The sequence below is a fragment of the Benincasa hispida genome, chromosome 3 (assembly GCF_027475165.1).
Source record: "Benincasa hispida cultivar pf3 chromosome 3, pf3_genome.v1.1, whole genome shotgun sequence".
In the NCBI taxonomy this organism is placed as follows: domain Eukaryota; kingdom Viridiplantae; phylum Streptophyta; class Magnoliopsida; order Cucurbitales; family Cucurbitaceae; genus Benincasa; species Benincasa hispida.
In genome coordinates, this window is record NC_143480.1 from 17,469,713 (window position 1) to 17,490,101 (window position 20,389).

General features: G+C 33.4%; 2 protein-coding genes and 1 pseudogene across 6 annotated transcripts; 2 read left to right on the plus strand and 1 right to left on the minus strand.

Moving 5' to 3' along the window:
- Nucleotides 1-2,746: 2,746 nt before the first annotated feature.
- Nucleotides 2,747-3,061, plus strand: LOC150037075 (oligopeptide transporter 7 pseudogene; annotated as a pseudogene).
- Nucleotides 3,062-3,944: 883 nt separating this feature from the next.
- On the plus strand, nt 3,945-9,881 carry LOC120074669 (S-adenosyl-L-methionine-dependent methyltransferases superfamily protein). Of its 5 annotated transcripts, XR_016528749.1 has the most exons (10): nt 3,945-4,291; nt 4,370-4,568; nt 4,701-4,780; nt 5,519-5,579; nt 5,780-5,895; nt 6,035-6,167; nt 6,506-6,991; nt 7,298-7,382; nt 9,072-9,159; nt 9,502-9,881. XR_016528749.1 is itself a non-coding variant. In XM_090312409.1 (7 exons), the coding sequence occupies exons 1-7, from the start codon at nt 4,198-4,200 to the stop codon at nt 6,783-6,785; spliced, it is 963 nt and encodes a 320-aa protein (XP_090168535.1). In that variant the 5' UTR covers nt 3,945-4,197; the 3' UTR covers nt 6,786-7,053. The 5 variants fall into 5 exon arrangements, 1 of the variants encoding a protein (XP_090168535.1); XR_016528747.1 differs by having other exon boundaries at nt 7,293-7,382; nt 9,072-9,881; XR_016528748.1 differs by having other exon boundaries at nt 9,072-9,881.
- A 5,963-nt stretch (nt 9,882-15,844) lies between these two features.
- LOC120072577 (Pathogenesis-related thaumatin superfamily protein) lies at nt 15,845-18,343 on the minus strand. The gene is made up of 3 exons (XM_039024969.2): nt 17,735-18,343; nt 16,931-17,600; nt 15,845-16,320 (listed from the first exon to the last, which is right to left on the minus strand). Exons 1-3 carry the CDS (start codon nt 17,805-17,807, stop codon nt 16,071-16,073), a joined length of 993 nt encoding a protein of 330 aa, XP_038880897.2. The 5' UTR covers nt 17,808-18,343; the 3' UTR covers nt 15,845-16,070.
- Between the last annotated feature and the right edge of the window lie 2,046 nt (nt 18,344-20,389).

Sequence of the window (20,389 nt, forward strand, 5' to 3'; positions counted from 1 at the left end):
GATGAAAATGAGCCGACCAGGGATTAAATGGGTGAAGGTTTGCCCATTCCAGTGCCACCTCATTTGACTGATCGATCATCATCTGAAGGTTCATCCATTGATTCAGAGAACGAAATTGGCCCAAAAGGAACTCGAAGTCTACGGGAACTTAATGAAGTAAATGAAAATCAAAATGACATAATTCTCTATTGTCTTTTTGGTGATAGTGAGCCTATTAGTTTCCAAGAAGCCATTGCAAGCAAGAAATGAAAGGATGCAATGGATGAAGAAATTCGAGCGATAGAGAAAAATGACACATGGGAGTTGACCAAGCTTCCAAAAGGGCACAAACCGATCGGAGTGAAGCGGGTATACAAGACAAAGAGAAAAGTCAATGGCGACGTTGAGAGGCATAAGGCGAGACTAGTGGTGAAAGGGTATAGCCAACGACATGGCATCGACTATGATGAGGTATTTGCCCCTGTTGTTCGCCTTGAAACTATTCGTTTGATTATTGCTTTGGCAGCCCATAATCATTGGAAGATACATCAAATGGATGTCAAATCGACATTCTTGAACGGAATTCTTCAGGAAGAGGTCTATGTGGAACAACCATTGGGTTATGAAGTCAAGGGTGAAGAAGATAAATTGCTTCGATTGAAGAAGGCACTTTATGGTTTAAAGCAAGCACCAAGAGCATGAAATTCGAAGATTGACAAGTACTTTCAAGAGAAGAAGTATATAAAGTGTCCTTATGAGCATGCCCTCTACATCAAAATGCAAGGTGAAAGCATACTAATCATTTAAACATATGTTGATGATTTAGTATTTACCGGAAATAATCCTAGCATGTTTGATGAGTTCAAAAGAGAGATGGCAAAGGAGTTTGAAATGACGGACATTGGTCTCATGAGTTACTATCTTGGGATTGAGGTCAAACAAGGTGAAGATGGGATTTTTATATCCCAAGAGGGCTATGTTAAAGAAGTGCTCAAGAAGTTCAATATGAATGATGCTAATCCAGTTGGAACACCGATGGAATGTGGAGTCAAAATCACCAAGCAAGATGGAGGAGAGAAGGTAAATTCTACATATTTCAAAAGCTTGGTTGGAAGTTTGAGATACTTGACATGTACAAGACCGGATATTCTTTATTCGGTTGGAATTATTAGACGCTTTATGGAGGAACCGACAGCAGCACATTGCAAAATGGCAAAAATGATACTTCCCTACATCAAAGGGACGATTGGGTATGGTCTTTCCTATGTCTCTTCTAGCAATTTTGATATTGTTGGTTATTGTAATAGTGATTGGAGTAGTGATTTGGATGATCGAAAGAGCACTACGGGGTTTGTGTTTTTTATTAGTGAAACGACGTTCACATGGATATCAAAAAAGCAACCAATGGTCACATTATCAACATGCGAGGCAGAGTACGTCGCAGCAACTTCATGTGTATGTCATGCAATTTGGCTAAGAAACTTAGTGAAGGAGTTGAAGTTTCAAATAGAAGGTCCAATGGAGATTTTTGTGGACAACAAATCGGCCATTGCCTTAGCCAAAAAACCGGTATTTCATGGGAGGAGCAAGCACATTGATACCCGATTTCACTACATTCGGGATTGCATTACGAAGAAAGAACTGGAACTCAAATATATCAAGTCACAAGACCAAGCGACGGACATTTTCACAAAGCCCCTCAAGTTGGAGACTTTTATCAAAATGAGGAGTTTACTTGGTGTAACAAATCAAGTTTTGGGGGGGGTTGAAACGTTTTGTCATTATTAAACTTTATTTGTGGCTTTTAGTGTGATTTTTGGGTTTTGTAACTTTTAGTTTTTTGTAACCAACAGTGATTTTTAAGTTATTAGAAGTTATGTGAGTTATGAGATTTTTGTAACCATTGGCATTCCTATGGTTTTGTTTGTAAGCCTATATAAAGGCATGCTTAGTTGAATGAAAAATATATCTCTCATTTTTCATATTTGTCCTCCACGTTTTTTTCTAACAAATATCTGCTTGCATTTCTAAGCTATACAAAAGGCTGATAACATTGTTGTTTAAACTTTCCGTTTTACTGATCGACAGGCTCCATCATTAAACGTAATCACTGAATTCATTATCGGTTACTTGTATCCTGGCTATCCTGTTGCTAATATGTGCTTTAAAGTTTATGGATACATAAGCATGATGCAGGCAATCACATTTTTGCAAGATTTCAAACTCGGCCATCACATGAAAATTCCTCCTAGAGAAATGCTCATTGCACAGGTTAGCAGTAGAGTGACATCAATATTCAATTCTCATTGATAAAGTAGGAATAACAATTAAGTTTACTATAAACCATTTACTGAATTTTTTTGGTTTAAATACAAACCAAAACACAAGACTAAACTAAACTAATATGTAATCCATTTTCTGAATCGCGAGTTGTTTTAACAATCACCCTTCTCGTTCACTCTTTTATCAGGTCGTTGGAACGGTCAGCAGCGACCCAGTTGGGAACAGCTTGGTGGCTAATGGTAACAATCCCCAACATATGCGACCGAGCAGTGCTTCCAGCAGGCAGTCCATGGACATGCCCCGGCGACCACGTATTCTACGATGCCTCAGTCATTTGGGGCCTCGTCGGTCCCCGGAGGATCTTCAGGGATCAAGGCAAATATGGATCACTAAACTGGTTTTTCTTAGTTGGAGCAGTGTCTCTCTCTTGGTTTGGCTAGCACACAAGGCCTTCCCAGACAAGTATTGAATCAAGTTGATCACCATGCCAGTGCTCCTCGGCGCGGTGGTGAACATGCCTTCGGCCACTGTAGTGAACTACACGAGCTGGATTGTAATAGGATTTGGTTCAGGGTTTGTTGCTTACAGGCATTACCGTGGGTGGTGGAGCCGCCATAACTATTTGCTATCAGGAGCTCTGGATGCTGGATTGGCGTTCATGGGTGTGTTTTTGTACTTGTGTTTGGGTATGCAACATATATTTCTTCGGTGGTGGGGCGGGGATTCGGATGTCTGTCCTTTGGCTTCTTGTCCTACTGCCCCAGGGGTTGTCATCAAAGATTGCCCTGTTCATTATTAGTTGCTGCTATTGCCATTATAACACTTTTTTCAATGTAGTGTATAGTTCATTCATACAAATTTTTTAGTTGAAGAAGAAAAAACCAGTTGATTGACATAGGAATAAATCCTAAGCTATTTTCACTGTTGGTATATATATATATATGTTTAGTATATGGGTGGGGAAATCAAATTTTTAACATTGGAGTCGATAATACAAACTTTATGTCAATTGAGATATATTCATTTTGACTATTTTTTGGATAGAATATCATTTTGGTATTTGTATTTTGGAGTTTATTGGACTTTAGTCTTTGTAGTATGTTTAACTTTAGTCTTTATATCTTAAATTTATTCTTTTAACGGAAAACTTTTATCAAAATTAGTTAAATAATAATAATAATTTTCATGTAAAAAAATACAATATATGAATATGTTTCCAAAATTTATAGTGGATGATAAAAAAATTTTCAACAATGAACTAATACCAGAAATTAAATTTAAGATTGATTGAAAGTGAAAGAACTGAAATTGCACACGTGGCAAAAATTAAATGAGTTCCAAAATATAGCAACTAACATGGTATTTTAACATGAAATTTTGATTTTTTTTTAAAGTTAATTATATATTAGATATAAAATTGAATTTTACACGTATCAAGACCCTAAACTTTTTGTGTCTATTGTCTAATAGGTTTTTGAATTTTAAAAGTTATTAAACGGACCAAATATCAAATTTGAAAATTTAAAAATATATTGAAACTTAATTAAACATTGAAGAGTATTATTTTTTTTCCTCAATGTGTTCAATAGAGAGACGATAATTTCTCTTCAATCAAACGAGTAATATTTAGGTACATCAACATCTTACTATCATAAAAAGGGAAAAAAATTAAAATATCTTGAAAAAGAAGTAAGAAAAAGAAAAAAGAAAAAAAGATGATCCAAATGGAATTGGAATTGCTTGTTTCTGAATTAGGCCGTGCCTGTGCCAGTCGCCAGAACACAATCAATTTTGAGTCTTCGAGTCATCCCCGAGGTCCGTAAATCTGACGTCGTTTCACTCTTAGCCGTCGGATCTAAACATCCCTTGGAATCACAGTGGTGGCCGAAGTTTATCAGTTGTTCAGTCGCAGTGCGGTGGCGGGATGAGACGCGAATGATGGATAGCAACAAACCGATCCTCAAGGCTTCATCTCTGAGATGGAAAATTCTCCGTCAAGCGCTTATTCCTCGTTCTTCCTCCCGCAATGGTATCCTTAAGTTTTTTCTTTTCTCCATCACTGTTTGCAGACATTTACTTCCGATTCTACATTTCGCCGTTTCGACAGAGGATCAGGATGAACTGGACACGAGGCGTATTTCTCGGAGGACGACGAACGGCTTCAATTTGATTCCTTCATTTATAACGGACGACATTGGAGACGAAGGCGCGGGTGGTTCTTCTGTATCTCATTGCTTCGATCACCGTCGGGATCGTCGTGTGTGCTATACCTTACCTATCGATGGAGCGTCCAAACTTTTCCTCAAGTCAGCTCCCGAAATTATACTTCATACTTGTTGTCCTTTTATTTCTTTTCGTTTCAATTTTCTTTTTAGAGAATTTGAACAGTTCCGAGGACACCGTACATAATTGTTACTGGACGTGGAATGTTTATACAGGCAAAGAATGGACGATGTTGCTGACCTTGATGACTTCAAGATCTGTAATAAATATGACATTGACAACACCGGGCTTGTTTGTTAGTTCTCTCTTGTTCTCTCTGCTACGGGAAATGTTAGGTTTTACTTGTTTTAGTCCATTAAATGTTACTGTAGGGGAATACATGCCAATTTCTTGTTTGTCGGCATGTAGATATAAATATGATCGATCGGACAGAATAAAATCACGTAGGTGATTCTGTAAATTGAACTTAATGTTTTAAATTCGTTACAAAGTTCAAATTGTATATCGTTGTCTAAACTTGATACTTTTTTGTGTTATTGTTTGAGATGTTATGTTTTGATTTCTAAATTTTTATAAATCTATTTTGGAATCTGTTGTCGTTTAATAAATTTTGAGCTGTTTGTTTTCAAGTTCAATACCTGAACCTACACATATGGATTGGAATGTAAGTAACGGTTCCATCTAAATCTTTTGTTGAATGCAGTACATAAATTTGATTAGGACCAAACAATTTTTTCTTAAAAGAAGGTTAAGTGATCAAAATAAAATATTTGAAAATATATGTTGCATAATGAAGTAAATCGGAAAATCTAGAGATCATAATAAGATTTTCAAACTTTATTTTAATTGAATGTAAAATTTTCATTTACATGTATCAGAACTATGATTTTCTTCTCAGGTCCACTTATTTTAGTGAGTTTCAGTGCTTTAGCTCTGATTACACTGCTGAACAGGCACTTCTTCTTCTTGCTCATTTAGTGTATTTTATGCTTAGTTGCACATTCTATTTTGATGGGCGAATTTTCCTGCACAGGTCATTGGCCATCAGAAGATGTTCTTGCTTACTTCTGTTTGTTGCATCCGGACCTATTTAGGTTAGTTCAACAATGTTGCACAGGCCCTTCTAGCAAAACTTTTCAGTTCTGAAGCTTAAGATATGGTCTCTGTTCTCTGGCTGCTTGATACCTATCACAGGCCTCTGGGTTGTAGGGACTAAGTTTTTCAATCACTAATTCCAAGTACAGCCATATTTTAAAATGATCTTCTAGGTTTACCTTTGAATCCATTTTTACAGATGTAAGAGAGTAATTGAGCTTGGATCTGGCTATGGCTTCGCTGGATTAGTTGTTGCTGCAAGTACAGAAGCGTCAGAAGTTGTTATCACAGATGGAAATCCTCAAGTAGTTGAATGTATCCTCAACAATTCTTTCATATACTAGTGGTTTTTTATCAATGTGATAAATCTTATTATCTTTCTGCGATTACAAGTTACTGGTAAAGCATTAGCACCTTTTCCTTCAGACTTGATGATTCCTTCTCTAGCTCCTAGATATTCAGAATAATATAGCAATGAACTCTAGAGCGTTTGGTGGCACCAGGGTAGATTCTTTGACATTGCATTGGAATCAGGAAAATGTCTCAAATATTTCTGGCAGTTTTGATCTCGTTATTGCCAGTGACTGGTAAGTATATGTCCTTTCAATCTCAATCCAATACCTTTCCATCAAATTTTCATCCATTCAAATCTAAGGAAAACAAGTGCCTGAGACAAACATTTATCTTCTTTACCATGTGTTTTTTTTTAAAAAAAAAAAAAAAAAAAAAAAAAAAATCTATATATGAATCAAGAACTTCCACCCCTCAATGAGTTTAATTTCTTTCTTATCTTTATAACTTTTATCCATGAAAGGTCAGGTGATTGGTTAAGCAAAAGAAACCCACTCTACAAGAACGTTATTCTCATGCCTTCTTCCAGTGTCATAGTTATTTACGTTAATGTTTGTTTATAATTTTTAAACAGCACTTTTTTCAAAGAATACCATAGAGGTCTTGCTCGAATGGTCATGTCCTTGTTGAAGAAAGCAGAGTCATCAGAAGCTATATTTTTCAGCCCCAAAAGAGGTGACTCACTTGTGAAGTTTCTAGAAGAAATCAAAGCCAATGGCTTGCATTTCAGTGTGACAGAGAAGTATGATGCTGAAGTTTGGAAACTACACGAGAAATTCTCTAATGGTGATGATTCCTGGCCTGGATATGAAAAGGATCATTGCTATCCATTATTGGTCAGAATTACTCTCTGAATTCTTATATTGTCCATTACATTTCCACCTTTTCCCCAATCATTTAGTCACCAAGAAGTTACCCTTCTCATCCACCCATCTTTATTTATAGACGAAGCCTTCATAATTGGTAGTTTTCATGCATTAGAGTAAACAAAGGTCTTCTGTTCTGTCAAAAGGAAGATAGTGATGAAGAAGAATGGCAACAGCAGGGCCTTCCAAATTGTGTAAGAGAATCAAACTTATCATTTATTTTTAGTTGAGATTATTGCATACCTATTATTAAATATGATATGGCTCCGATAAGTAATTGTTATTGACTTAGGACCGTTTTAATATGTAGGCTATTCCTAGTAGCCCTTCTTTCAATTCTTCGCTTCGCACCGTGTAAAATATATTGTCTTCTGTTTATGCTTATACATGTTTGTTAAATTTCATTTTTATGAAATCATATTTAGCGTTGAAATACAACTTCAATCATAGAATTTTATGGTAAACTTTGAGATTTTTTGAAAAAATTTTCTCTAGGTAAGTCCTTTTGTCCTACCACATTTCTTGGAAGATCTCAAACTTGGTCAATATATGAAGACTGCCCCTCGAGAAATGTTTATGGCTCAGGTTACCTTCAAACATATTTCCTCCTCCAAAGTTTTAATTTCTTTAATTACATTGATCTTTTGAATTTGAATATACAAAGTTGAATTATTCCCTTTATCAGTCTGTTGAATTAGGAGTTTTTTCTTTTTCACTTTGAAGTTATTTTAATTTATTTTTCAGTTTTTTATTTTTAAGTTTTTTAATTTATGCTTTTAATATGCCTTTAATTTGTAAATTTTATTAAGTTTACCTTCCTTTTCTATAAAAGGACGATGTCTCATGTAAAATATGCCTCACAATTTTGTGTACTACATTTTGTGTATCACAATTTTGAGTACCACATTTTGAGTGTCACAATTTTGAGTACCACATTTTGAGTGTCACATTTTGTATATCACAATTTTAGTATCACATTTTGTATATCACAATTTTAGTATCACATTTCTTATACAATATTTTGTGCATGACCAATCTCTTTCTTACCTAAATCAAAATATTGAATTACACTCTCATTTTCTTTTTTCTTCTCTTTGTTTAACAAACATTGAGATATTGGTTTGCTTCTGCAACGTTTATTTATTTTTAATTGATTCCATTTTCTCAACAGTGGTATCAGAGATATATCGATATATCGATTTTTCACCAATGCCTTAGATTGGTGAAAAAGAATTTTCATTGTTTTGTATTTGAAAATTGTCTTCCAGTTTTGGTATTTCCTCACTACATTTTGATGGTGAAAACTACCAATTTTGGATTATTAAAATGCAATCCTATCTCACATTTGGGAATTTGTTTCAATTGATGTTGATCCTCAACCATGAGGAGAAAATCCAACGTTGAATCAAATCAGACTACATGAAGAGGAGAAATTAAAGAAACTGAAAGTTTCACCTGTGAATCATGCTACTTTATTAGATCCTATATTTATAGGATTATTGATTGTAAAACGGCAAAAAACGCTTGGAATAAATTGCATCAAGAATTTGAAAGAAGTGTAAGGGTGAAAGCTATCAAACTGTTGACTCTCAAGAGAGAGTTTAAGATGCTAAAACTGAAGGACTCAGATATTGTGAGGGATTTCACAGCAAAAGTGATGACCATTGTAAACTAGATAAGATTAGTTGGTGAAAAATTTTCAGATCAAAGAGTCGTTGAAAAAATAATGGTTAGTATTCCTGATAAATTTGAGTCAAATATTTCAGCCATAGAGGAGTCTTCTGATCTAATAACTCTCTCTATAACTTAATTAATTAGCAAATTACAAGCCCATGAACAAAGGAGTACTATGCGTAATGAGGAGCAAGTTAGAGTGCATTCCATGCAAAGTTTAAAGATAAGAAACTCGTTGGAGAGGATGATAGACATGCAACTAAAAAACATGTGAGTATGGAAAACGAGGAGCATCAAGAAAAGATAAATTTCCTTCTTGTTTTTGTAGAAAAACTAACCATGCTGAAAAAAATTGTTAGAAAATAAGTAAGTCTACCATTACGATTATTGCAACAAGGATGATCATACAGAGAAGTTTTGTTATATTATAAAAAACCAAATCTAAAATTCCCAACAACAATCAAATTGCACAGATGACAATGAAGAAACAAATTCTTTGTTTATGGTATTTCAATTTGATGGTAAAGTGTCAACCTCGTGGCTTATTGACAGTGGATGTGTACTTCGCATATGACTAACGATGTAAATCTTTTTAGCCAGATTGATAGACCGTCTAAGGTGGTTCTTGGACATGGTGAGACAGTACTAGCTGAAGGCAAAGATACTATTGTCATGCATACTAAGCAAGGTAAACATAAATTATCCAATGTTTTATATGTTCCAAAGTTATCTTAAAACTTGTTTAGTATTGCACAGTTATTGCATTATAAATTTTGTGTTTTTCAAAAATCAAGTTTGTGTTATTTATGGCCCTCAAGGAGCAGAGATTGTAAGGGTCAAAATGGTTGAAAATGCATTTGTTTTATGTGGTGACTCACTGTGTCATCATGCTTTTAATGTCAAAAGTAGAAGAAAGCAAACGGTGGTATCAATGCTTTGGACATGAAGACAACAAAATTTTGAAAATTTTTTCTTCTAACATGATTGATAATATTTTCAAATTTACCTTTATTGATTAGATTTATAACAGTTTTCAAGAAGGAAGATGCACAGTCTACCTTATCTAAAAGAAAGACTTGATTTGGCTAGCTACTGTCTTCAATTTTGTACAAGATAGTAGAACAAGGAACATCAAAGTCAAGATTTTATTTATTGACAAAAGTAGAGAGAAAGAGAAGAAGGTAAAATCATTGAACAACTCATCGACATTCTCTCAAAAACTGCACCTAGACTGTTTATGTTTCCACACCAAAAGTTGGGTGTGACAAAGAAAAACCTCACGGAGGAGTATTGAATTATGAGTTTTTTGTTTTTCACCTTTAGTTTCAATATTTAATGTTTGAAGTTTTTTACTTTATTGTTTAATTTATTTTTCAGTTTTTGGTTTTTTAAGTTTTTAATTTAAAGTTATTAAGTTTATGCTTTTAATATGCCTTTAATTTTTAAGTTATTAAGTCTATCCTTTGTTCCTATAAAAGAGTGATGTTTCATGTAAAATATGTATCACAATTTTGTGTACTAGATTTTGAGTATCACATTGTGTGTCATAATCTTAGTATCACATTTGATGTACCACATTTCTTATACAATATTTTGTGTATCACCAATCTTTTTCTTACTTAAATCAAAACATTGAATTTTACTCCCATTTTCTTTTTTCTTCTCTTTGTTTAACAAATATTGACATATTGGTTTGCTTCTGCAACATTTATTTAGTTTTCATCGATTCCATTTTCTCATATAAAGAGATATTTCAACTTTTTTTCAATAGAGCTAAACTATGAAATTGTTCGAAAATCAACTTGTGGATCACATAGCCAGGCAAACCGCCACCTCTAACCATAGAAATGACAACTCCATTTACCTCACCCAGGAGAAAACAACTAATCTAACTCCCAAAGCTCAGAAGCCATAAAACGCTTAGTTCTAGTAACAAAGGCCAAAGTGCCCAAATCCATGCAAATAAAGCTCAACACCACTAACCCAGCATAATTCAACAAAAACATGCCCCTCAAGCTTCAACAATTCTTAATTTTAACTGCAAATCTAACTTACCTAACAAAGTTTTACCTTTATTTTGGCCTTTTTTTTTGTCCTGGTATTTTTTTTTTTTTCATTTGTTGTTATTATTAACAAAAATAAACTTAAAGGTCAAAGTTGATTCGATTAAATACCAAAGTAAAACAGGTTTTTAGACGGGAAAATATAGTGGTAAAAGACTTAGTTTGCTTACTGATAGCCTTTAGGTTGTAGATTCTGCTCAAATAACCATATTGTTTTATTTTCTTCTGAAATCCTTTGAAGAAGGAAGGGAATTACTTTATCAGGTGTTAGGTTCAACGATAATTAAGCAACTTGTGATGCCTATGGGTGTCTCTTGCCCACCACTCCCAACATATATGGCCACACAGTATTTGCTTATGGTAGCCTACTCCGTGGAGTTGTTCCGACAACCATATCGTCGTCGGATCTTGTGGCCGTTTCTTTTAGCCAGCCCCATAGCTAATCTTCTTGTTTAGCATGCACACAAGGTTGTTATTGTTGCTTACAGTCACTGGTGGAGCCCCTCCTCAACTGTTTGTTATGTAGCGTTCTTGATGCTGTTTTGACCTTTATAGGCCTGCTATTTGTACTTTGTGTTTAGGGATGGAACATTTCACCCCAAACTGGTGGGGTAGTGGTGTCTCAGATGGATGCTCTTAAGCTCTTGGTCCTGCAGCCAAAGGGGTTGTCTTGTCCAATCCTTTTGGAGATGCTTAATTCACCGGTTGTTTGTATAGTGTGTTAAAGTTAGATAGTGGAGGCCACTTTGGTTTTTGATATTTCTTTTTCAAGGCTTGTTAGTTAACCTTAGGAGATAGAAATAGAAAAATTATGTTGGTTTAGTTTCTAAAACTAACATCTCACTCTAGAATAACCCATAGACTCTCTTACATTCAGGAGTATAAAGCCGCCAAAGTGCAGCCTTCTTCTGCATGTATATCACAAACTTATAGAACTGGGGACAAGTAATAGAAACTCAAAACTTTCAAAAGCACATTCTTTGTGTTACGAAATCGACAATTAAAGAACACAAAAAAGGAACGTAGAGATAGAAAAGATCGACACACAAATATACGTAGTTCACTAACGGTGTGTTAGCTACGTCCACGGGCAGAGGGAGAATAGTATTGTTAGGGAGAATGTTTTCAGAAAAATAATATCAAACGTACTTGATTGTTCGAAGCGCCAACAACAAATTCAAGGCATTTCAATATTTTGTATTGTCTAGATAGGTTGTACAAGTTAAGGGAGGTGTTTGGAGCGTTGCATTGGCTATTATAATCAATAGTTATTATAGCTTGTGGGTTATAATAATCTACACCCAAAACACAGACTAACAAAAAGAGAAAGTGAGAGCGAGTAGGAAATAATAAATACTGCAACAAATTTGAAATAGTAATACTGTAGTTAATTGTAGATTATAATAGTTGAAAATACCAACTACTATAATTAGAGCTCCAAACGTGAAATAGGCTGTAATAATCCACTTTACCTATTTGAAGTTGGGGTCCAAACGCCTTTTAGACCTTTCAAATTCAAAATTTCCCTAAGCACATTCCTTTGTATAATTTGTTGCACAAACCTAAGCATTTAAACTCTAATTCATTGAAACTCGAACCTTCAAAATCCTCCATGGAACAAATTGCACTATGATTTCACATATTTTATACTCATGTAGTGGGATTATTGATGTGTAAAAATAGTATTGGTTGCCTTAATTTGTGGCATTATGGATGGTCGGTATTGAGAGTGCTTAGATACTTTTGACGAAGATAGATTCCTTGAAATTAGTTTATATGCAAAACGCCGAAAGCCATTGGATATTGCCTTCCATTAGAACGAGTAATGACTCTATCACACATTAGGAAGATGCATGCAACAATATTGTCAGCAGCCAAAGACATTGGAGATTTTCATGGATCAAATTAACACCATACATATATGTGAAAGTGGTATGATATTGTCATTAGATATAAATTCTTGGTATTTTCACTACAAGAATTCTGGCCTTTAATGTCGATTAGAAAAAGTGAAATTGGAGATACATTGTCGGTTTAAAAACAAACATGGATCTTTAATGTCGGTTTAAATTTGACATTGAAGATAGACTTTAATGTCGGTTTAAAATCAACATTAAAGATATGAATTCTATCTTACGTATTCAACAATGACATTTACATTGTCATAGTCAAGATGAAAATGTGATTGTTTCACCATCTTTGGGCTAGGGCGGCCTCTCAGCTCAATGTTCGTTTGGGCAGCGATGACGTTTCTAGAGTAGCAACTAGGTCAGTTTTGAGCTTTTTCAAACTTCTCATAAAGAGGTTTTTGTGGTCGAAGCACTCAATTTTCACTCTTACTCTACTCTATATTTATATCCTAACTAATGTAAATTGATGTGATGGTACAAGTGTGAGTCAATTAGGATAAGTAACAATATGTTAAAAGTAATATTTTCGTCTTACTATATATCTAATATCATTCTTTAAAGAATCTAATTAAAGATTTTGATGTTAGATGTTCAACTTGGAACAAATGCGTTTATATTTTGAGTTGACGGTTAGTTTTCTTTAATTCAATTGAACCATTGCAGAGGTGATGAATCGAACTATCACCTTTTGACATTTTGAGTTGATTATTCATTATTATTATATTTTAATTCAAAGAAAAAGAAAAGAGTTTTCGAAATATCAAGGATGAAATTGACGAATATTATTAATACAATAAGATATTTTGGAAAGTTGAAATATCACGAGGAGAAAACAAAATAAAAACGTAAAATGAAAATGGCTAAATGGAAAGAGAGAAATTTGATTGATATGACTGAGAAAAAGGAAGAACATGTTCGATTGGTTTTTTAGTTTTATTTTTATTTTTATTTTTACTTTTTATTATTTTAATTTTAAAAAGAGGTTTGTGGACTTAGTAGTAAAAATAGATTAAAAAAAGTTGGACTTCCCACTGAAGAACGGCCTCTAATTCTCCTCCTCTCTTATCTCCCATCAAAAAGAAAAAGAAAGAAATTAAAAAAAAAAAAAAAGGGAACATTTTTCCATATTTGCTTTCCATTTTATGCTTTTTTAACCCCTTAGCTTCTCCCTCACACCAACTTGTTCAAGAATCCTTCCTTCTTCTTCTCTCTCTCACTTTTAAATCTCTAATCCCTTCATCTTAATTCCTCGGTCTTCACATAAAACAAATCGCATCACATTCTTGTCAAAATCCTACGTTATAAAAAGTAAGTTTTACTGATTTGAACATAACTTAATAGATAAGACACTTTTACCTATCATAAAAGTTGAACATTCGATCTTCAATCCACATTATAAAATGTAAGTTATGCCAATTCGAACATAGCTCAGTAGATAAGGGCTCTGGTTATTATTGTAAACGTTGACGACTCGATCCCTACTCAACAATATTATTAAACTAAAAAAAGGAAACAATTCGTTTTTACCCTAAACTTGCCACGTTATGTCAATTTTAAATCTAAACTTTCTATTTTATCAATTTCATCCTCGAACTTAGTATATTGTATCAAATTTAACGATTTAAACCTCAAATTTAGCGTATTATATCAATTTAAACTCTAAACTTTCAATTTCATAAATTTAAAAACCTAAAATTTGAATCATCATATCAATTTACACATCGATTAAGTTTAGTTAAGGTGTTAAAATTGACACAATTTATCAAGTTTGAGATTTAAGTAGTATTTTTTTCTCGACAATTTTTGAGGTGAAAGAATTAAACCTCTAATTTTAAAGTCATTAATTAGTACAAGTTTTATGTTATTTGAACTACCCTCGATCAAAAAAAAATTAAAAGTTAGAGGTAGCGTATATACAAGTCACTATTCAAAAGGGCAAACAAATTTATTGAACATATATATCCTCATTATATTCTAAAAATAGACATTAAATTAATTAATGTGTGTTAGGAAAAGGGAAAAAGAAATGAAGTGTTGGGGGGCATTGAGTGTGGGTTTTCAGGTATAAAGTAGAGATACCAAAGTGATGAGAAGAATCTTTCATATTGGCATCCTATCAAATACCATTTAGCCATTGCTATGCATGTGCTTTGCCTCCCTTCATTTTTCTACAATTTTTTTAACCTATCATTCATATATAAAACTAATCAAATGCTCTTTCTTTTTTCTTTCTCTATTCATTTACTTGAACACTTCCACATTTTAAGTGTATCTTTAACTCATCTTAAAGATATTCGATCATTGATCGAGAAGATAGACATTTGAAATTTTATTAAAAACAAGTTGAACTTAGTTGACTTATTAGACACCTTGTTAGTTGAGTTATGAGATGACTTTAAGAATGGTGAAATATAGTTGGATCTAAAATATCAAAAACGTTTTTAAAAGAAATACTTAATTAGTGTTTGTTTTTCATTTATATATATATATGTGTATATATGTCAATCTCAAACTTATTCATTACAATAAAGGAAAAGAGAATTGTTTGATTTAATATTTTTGGTGGAATCAAATGGAAAAGGAAATAGAATAGTATTAAGAAGATAAAATTTAGGGGGAAAAAACCTTATGAAAACTACATATGACAGCTAATTCTTTTGGAATGATGAGCAACTAAGTTATGTACATCTCTAGCCATCCAAATATCTAATTTTGTTTCATTTCAAACTAGGAACTCATTTTAATCAATACAAACACTTGAAAGACAGCATTTTTCATTCTGCCCCCTCAACATTTACATCTTTTTTATGCGGATTTTGGATTATTTGCAAAAGGATAATATTTGAATGCATCTCCGATAGCACCCATCTTCATACATCACACTCTCATTACTTACATAAAAGAAATTATTAAAATATTTCAAAAAAAAAAAATAAATAAGAAGAATTTAACACGTCAAATTATGATTGGATATTTTGGTGGGATGCACAAAAATACCAAGATGCGCCTAAGTGTTTTTCAATACTCGGGTGCATCCGAGATAACACTCATCTTCATACATCTCACTCTCATCACTCACATAAAAGAAATTATTAAAATGTTTCAAAAAATAAATAAGAACAATTTAATGCATGTCAAATTATGATTGAATACTTTTGTGGGATGCACAAAGTTGAGTCTTTTTCGTGTAGGCGAATTTGTCAACTTTACAAAAAAAAAAAAAAAAGAGAGAGAGAGAAAAAAAAAGGATTATGGTGTTGTCATAAAGTTTTTTTAATTTATTATTATTTATTTATATTTTTGAAGAAATAAAGGTGTTAACTTTATGGCTCTGATATTCCAAATTCCCACTTAATATTTTACCTTTCAAGCTTCGGAATCATCCAAATTCAACAAATCCTAAAGCCAAATCAAGTTCCTTTTTATTATTATTATTAATTTTTAATTTATCCCTATTTCTAAAATGAAAAAAGCAACATCTTTTTGCCTTAAATTTTGTACATACATCAATAATAAAGTTTCCTAGATTCTCGAGTAAATGTTTTACAATATGGGATTTTGTCAATTAATTCTCTGTTCTTTCTCTTCATCATCCCTTTGATCATTTGCCTTCATTTCATCTTCTACTACGACAGAACCAAAGATAGAGCCACACTGAGTATCAAAATTGACGCATATTGAGATCCCAAGCTCGGCTTTGTAGCAATGGATGAGTCCCCCCCTATGGCCATATCTGCCAGCCAAGAACTACTCAAAGCTGCTCCTTGTATTGTTCCCGATCCCGATTCCGATCCCGAACCAGTCATCGGCTCTGATCCTGACTCGTCCGTCTTCGGCTCTGGTATCATTGGTGACGAACCCCTCGAAGATTTTCGACTGTCATTTTCAAATAAACATCAATTTTCAATATTTATACAAAGTAGGGGTGATTTCCTTTGTAGTAAAATTAAGAGTTAAATTATAAGTTTAGTCTTGGTATTAAATAGGTAATAAGTTCATAAACTTTTAATTCTGTACTTAATAAATTACTATCATTTGATTTTTTTTTTTTTAAAAAAAAGAATGTTTTTTTATGTAATTATTTTAAATGACAAAACTACTAAAAATATTTTCGAATATAGTAAAAAGTCACTGCGGTGATATACACTAATAAACATCTATTATTGACACTGATAGATGTCTAATGGTAGATGTCTATCTGTGTTTATTATTCTATAATAATCTATCTAGATAGTCACACTTTGCTATATTTGTAAATAAATTCACTCATTTTATTATATTTGAAAATAATCCTTTATATAGATAAAAGTAAATTTTGTATCTATTAGAATGTTAAAATTATAATTTAGAAATTAAAACTTCAAGGTAACTTATCCAACATGGAATTAAAATCGAAATTCTTAAAAATTTGGTGAATTAAACTTGTAATTTAACTAAAATTAAGACACCAAAATTTTTTTTCTTACTATTATTATGTTTTGGTTACCTTGGGGAAGAAGGGCAAAATGTGATGGTGTAGTCAGCTCCATTGCAAGTGAATGTGCTAGTGGCGTCATCATACGCGTAACTATACGATTTTGGGCACGCCGATTTAAACATTTGTGAGTACATTGATGGCCGGCAAGTCGCCGGCGAGTTGTACTCGCCGCTGCAGCAGTACTCCGGCGTCGCAAACGCCTCACAAGCACTCTTACACGCGCCGCCGTCCTCCGCCTTCAGCTCGGCCGGGCAAAGTTGGTTCAGGTCCGTAATGCAGCCAGTTGAAGCGCACGTGCCGGACCCGCCGGTTCCCTCAACGATCATCGGCAGATTGTAGCCGTCGACGAGGCTGACGTCGTAGAAATCCTGCGAGCCGGAGCCGAGTGTGAATTCGGCTAACGTCGCAGGAGGCGTAGCTCCGGCGCCGTTGCACTCGATCTCACCGGAGCCGCAATCGCCAGTGTTGCAGCTGCCACAGCCAGAGTCGTCGAAATTGCAGTTGGTTCGGCCCCAGAATCGACCGGACCAACCGGTCGAAGCTTGCAAAGAGCGGGAACAGCCCGCTTCAAGCTCGAAACCGGTGGCTTCGAGTTTTGGGCTGCCGGCGCTGGCGAGAATTCCCGGCCAGACGGTGAAATCACACTTGTTAACGAACGTGAATGTAGCACCGGAAGCCTCTGTAAAACACAAAAAGAAGGTAAAAAACAGAGCAACCAGATTGAACCAATTCCGATAAAATTCGGTAAAATTATGAAAAACAAGCGGTTACCCAGAATTCAAACGGACAAAAGAATTGGAAATTTCAATTTACCTTTAATAAGAAGAAGCACAATCATGGTGGAGAAGAAGGGAGAAGAATGGTTGAAATAGCAGAATAGCCCCATTGACTGACTAATTCTTCTAAAACTAATTGGTTGATTCAACGGAATTGAAAGAATGAGTGAACTTAAAGATGAATATTATCAAGTGGGGTTTCAATTATAAGGTGTTTGAAGTTAGGATATGGAAGAAAATGGTGAAAACAACAATGGCGGAGACAGGGGTTTGTTTTTGCAGTGAGAATGGAGACGAGGGAGGAAGAATATTGGAGAAGACAATGGAGATCACTGCAAACAAAACTTCAATTATAAATTTTTAAAACATTTTAATGTAAATGAGAGCGAAAGAGAGAATAAAAAGGAAAAGGAGGAAAGAAAGAAAGTGGAAGAAAGAGAGTGTATGGTGAGAGAACCTTGGACAGGGCGATGCTCTGTTATTTATAATGAAAACGTGATCGATCAAAGAGGAAAGCCCACTTCCCCATCACCGACATCACTCTCACTCACCGACCAATCATCTTTCATTCTTTTTCTTTTTTTTTTTTCTTTATTTAAAGAACGACTCTAAATTTAGAGCACAAGTTAAAGCCATACATGTACCACTTTACTCTACTACCCTCCTAAATTTATAGGAAAATCCAGATTTTATCCCTTGTACTTGCAACCTTTACCAATTTTCAGTCAGATTTTATTAAATTGAAAATCACATTTAATCAAATGTTGTAATTTCTTCCCTCTATTTAATCTAAGCTAATATATTTCACTCATTAAGTATACTTTGTTGTAGGTATTTTTGTGGGTCAATCTATTGGAGAACTGAGTACTCAACTAACATTAAGAACTTTTCTTATTGGCGGAGTAATTCACAGGGGGACTACAGAACATATACGAACTCCTTGTAATAGAAAACCAAATTCAATAAGGATTTAGTTCATCCCACACGTACACGTCATGGGCATCCTACAAGCATCATTTGTATAGTGCCTATGGCTCTACAATAGAATTAATTTTTACCTTCTAGCGAAATTTGGCAAGGGGAATAAAATGAATTTCATGCTCCCTTCTTAACCCCAATCTGTAAGATAAATAAATTTTTTTCTTCAATTTCGTCGAAATCAGAATAGTTCTCTTCATTCTGAAATTGAATACTATCGATTTTGATATCAAATGTTTGATTCATACATCAGACATCTTATAAAAGGGAGAAAAAAAATACATTCACTCATTTGAGCAAAAAGTAATATGTGTGTATTCATCAACATATATACATAGTAATGGTTTCAAAACAATTAAGACAATCGGTATTTTTATGTTATGATTTCTTTTCAATAATTATAGATGTGGATGATCAAACAATCGACTTTTTAGATGTTAATTAGTATCTTATCTACTTAATTATGTTTGAGTTGACTTTCTAGAAAGCATAATTATTTTCAAATTCTTCTTCTTTTTTAGTACGATGGAGGTAGGAGAATTCGAAACAATTGAACTACACTCACTTTGGCATGTTTGAATCCTTTCTAAACATGAGATTAAATAGGTCCAAATTGTATGCATCCCTCTTATACGCAATATCCTATTTAATCTAAACAACTATTTAAATTTGTCTATCTTGCTCTTCCAAAAGTCTTTAAATTGATCATATTTGTAAGTGGTTTGTTGATTGTTATAATTTTCTCTTCTAAAATGTGTTTGGTTTAACTTTTCAAGTATTTAATTTTGAAAATAAATCATTTTAAAAATTTTTGAAGTATTTGATAACTACTCAAAATAATTTTTGAAACATTTCTAAATATATTTTAAACACTATTTATCAAAAAGAGTTTAAATAAAAATGATTTTCTTAAAAAATATTTTTTTCTTTAGTTAATTCAAACCCACCTTATTTTTCTTAAAACTAATTGCAAATAATGCATATTTATTTTTTTTAATATAACTTACAGAACATTCAAACCTTTGAGAATTGAACCCTTATCCAATGAGTTATATTTTTCACATGCTTTCTATTAATTATAATTATAAAATATATAAATGATAGAAAGTTGATAAGATTTAGAAGAAAAGCAACGTTGCACTTACAAATGTTTTAAAATTTGTGAGTTTTAAGGAAGTTATTGAATGATTAGTTTTCGTTTTTTTTTTTTTAATAAGTAAAAATGAGTAGTTGGTGTATTAGTCTCACTTAAATTTGTGCAAAATTTAATAATATTAAAATTAATAGAAATTCATAAAAATTAAAATTGAAATGGTGTGGGGCCTACATAATATATAGCAATTGAGTAAGAAAAGTGCCACGTGTCCATCTGATAAACTGGAATATTAGGCGGCCGTAGTTTTTAATAACCGCCGCCTCCGCCGTCAAAGCCGTAATTTTCCTTTAAATGGTATTTAATTGATATGGGAGAAATTCTGAGGGTTTTCTTACGCGCTGGTCGTTGATTTTAAAGCCTTCGATTGGTCCATTCATTCCTTTGGACAAAATTTCTAGTAATGTCATATTTAATTTTGTTTGTAAAAATACGAATTTTTAACCTTAGATTTTTTAATTCATCTAATAAGTCTTTTTTTTAGTGACATGTACACCTAATCTCATGAATCCTTTTTCACTATATAGAAAAAAAATCAAAATAATTCAAATAAAAAATTAT

Bases quoted from the DNA above. Each gene is read 5' to 3' on its own strand.
- LOC120072577 (XM_039024969.2), bottom strand. From the start codon at position 17,807: ATGGGGCTATTCTGCTATTTCAACCATTCTTCTCCCTTCTTCTCCACC. The intron at 17,601-17,734 runs GTAAATTGAAAT...TGTGTTTTACAG, and splicing joins TGTGCTTCTTCTTATTAAAG to AGGCTTCCGGTGCTACATTC. The intron at 16,321-16,930 runs GTAACCAAAACA...TGAAAATGACAG, and splicing joins TTTTGCCCTTCTTCCCCAAG to TCGAAAATCTTCGAGGGGTT.
- LOC120074669 (XM_090312409.1), top strand. From the start codon at position 4,198: ATGATGGATAGCAACAAACCGATCCTCAAGGCTTCATCTCTGAGATGG. The intron at 4,292-4,369 runs GTATCCTTAAGT...CCGTTTCGACAG, and splicing joins TCGTTCTTCCTCCCGCAATG to AGGATCAGGATGAACTGGAC. The intron at 5,896-6,034 runs GTATCCTCAACA...TCTAGCTCCTAG, and splicing joins AAATCCTCAAGTAGTTGAAT to ATATTCAGAATAATATAGCA.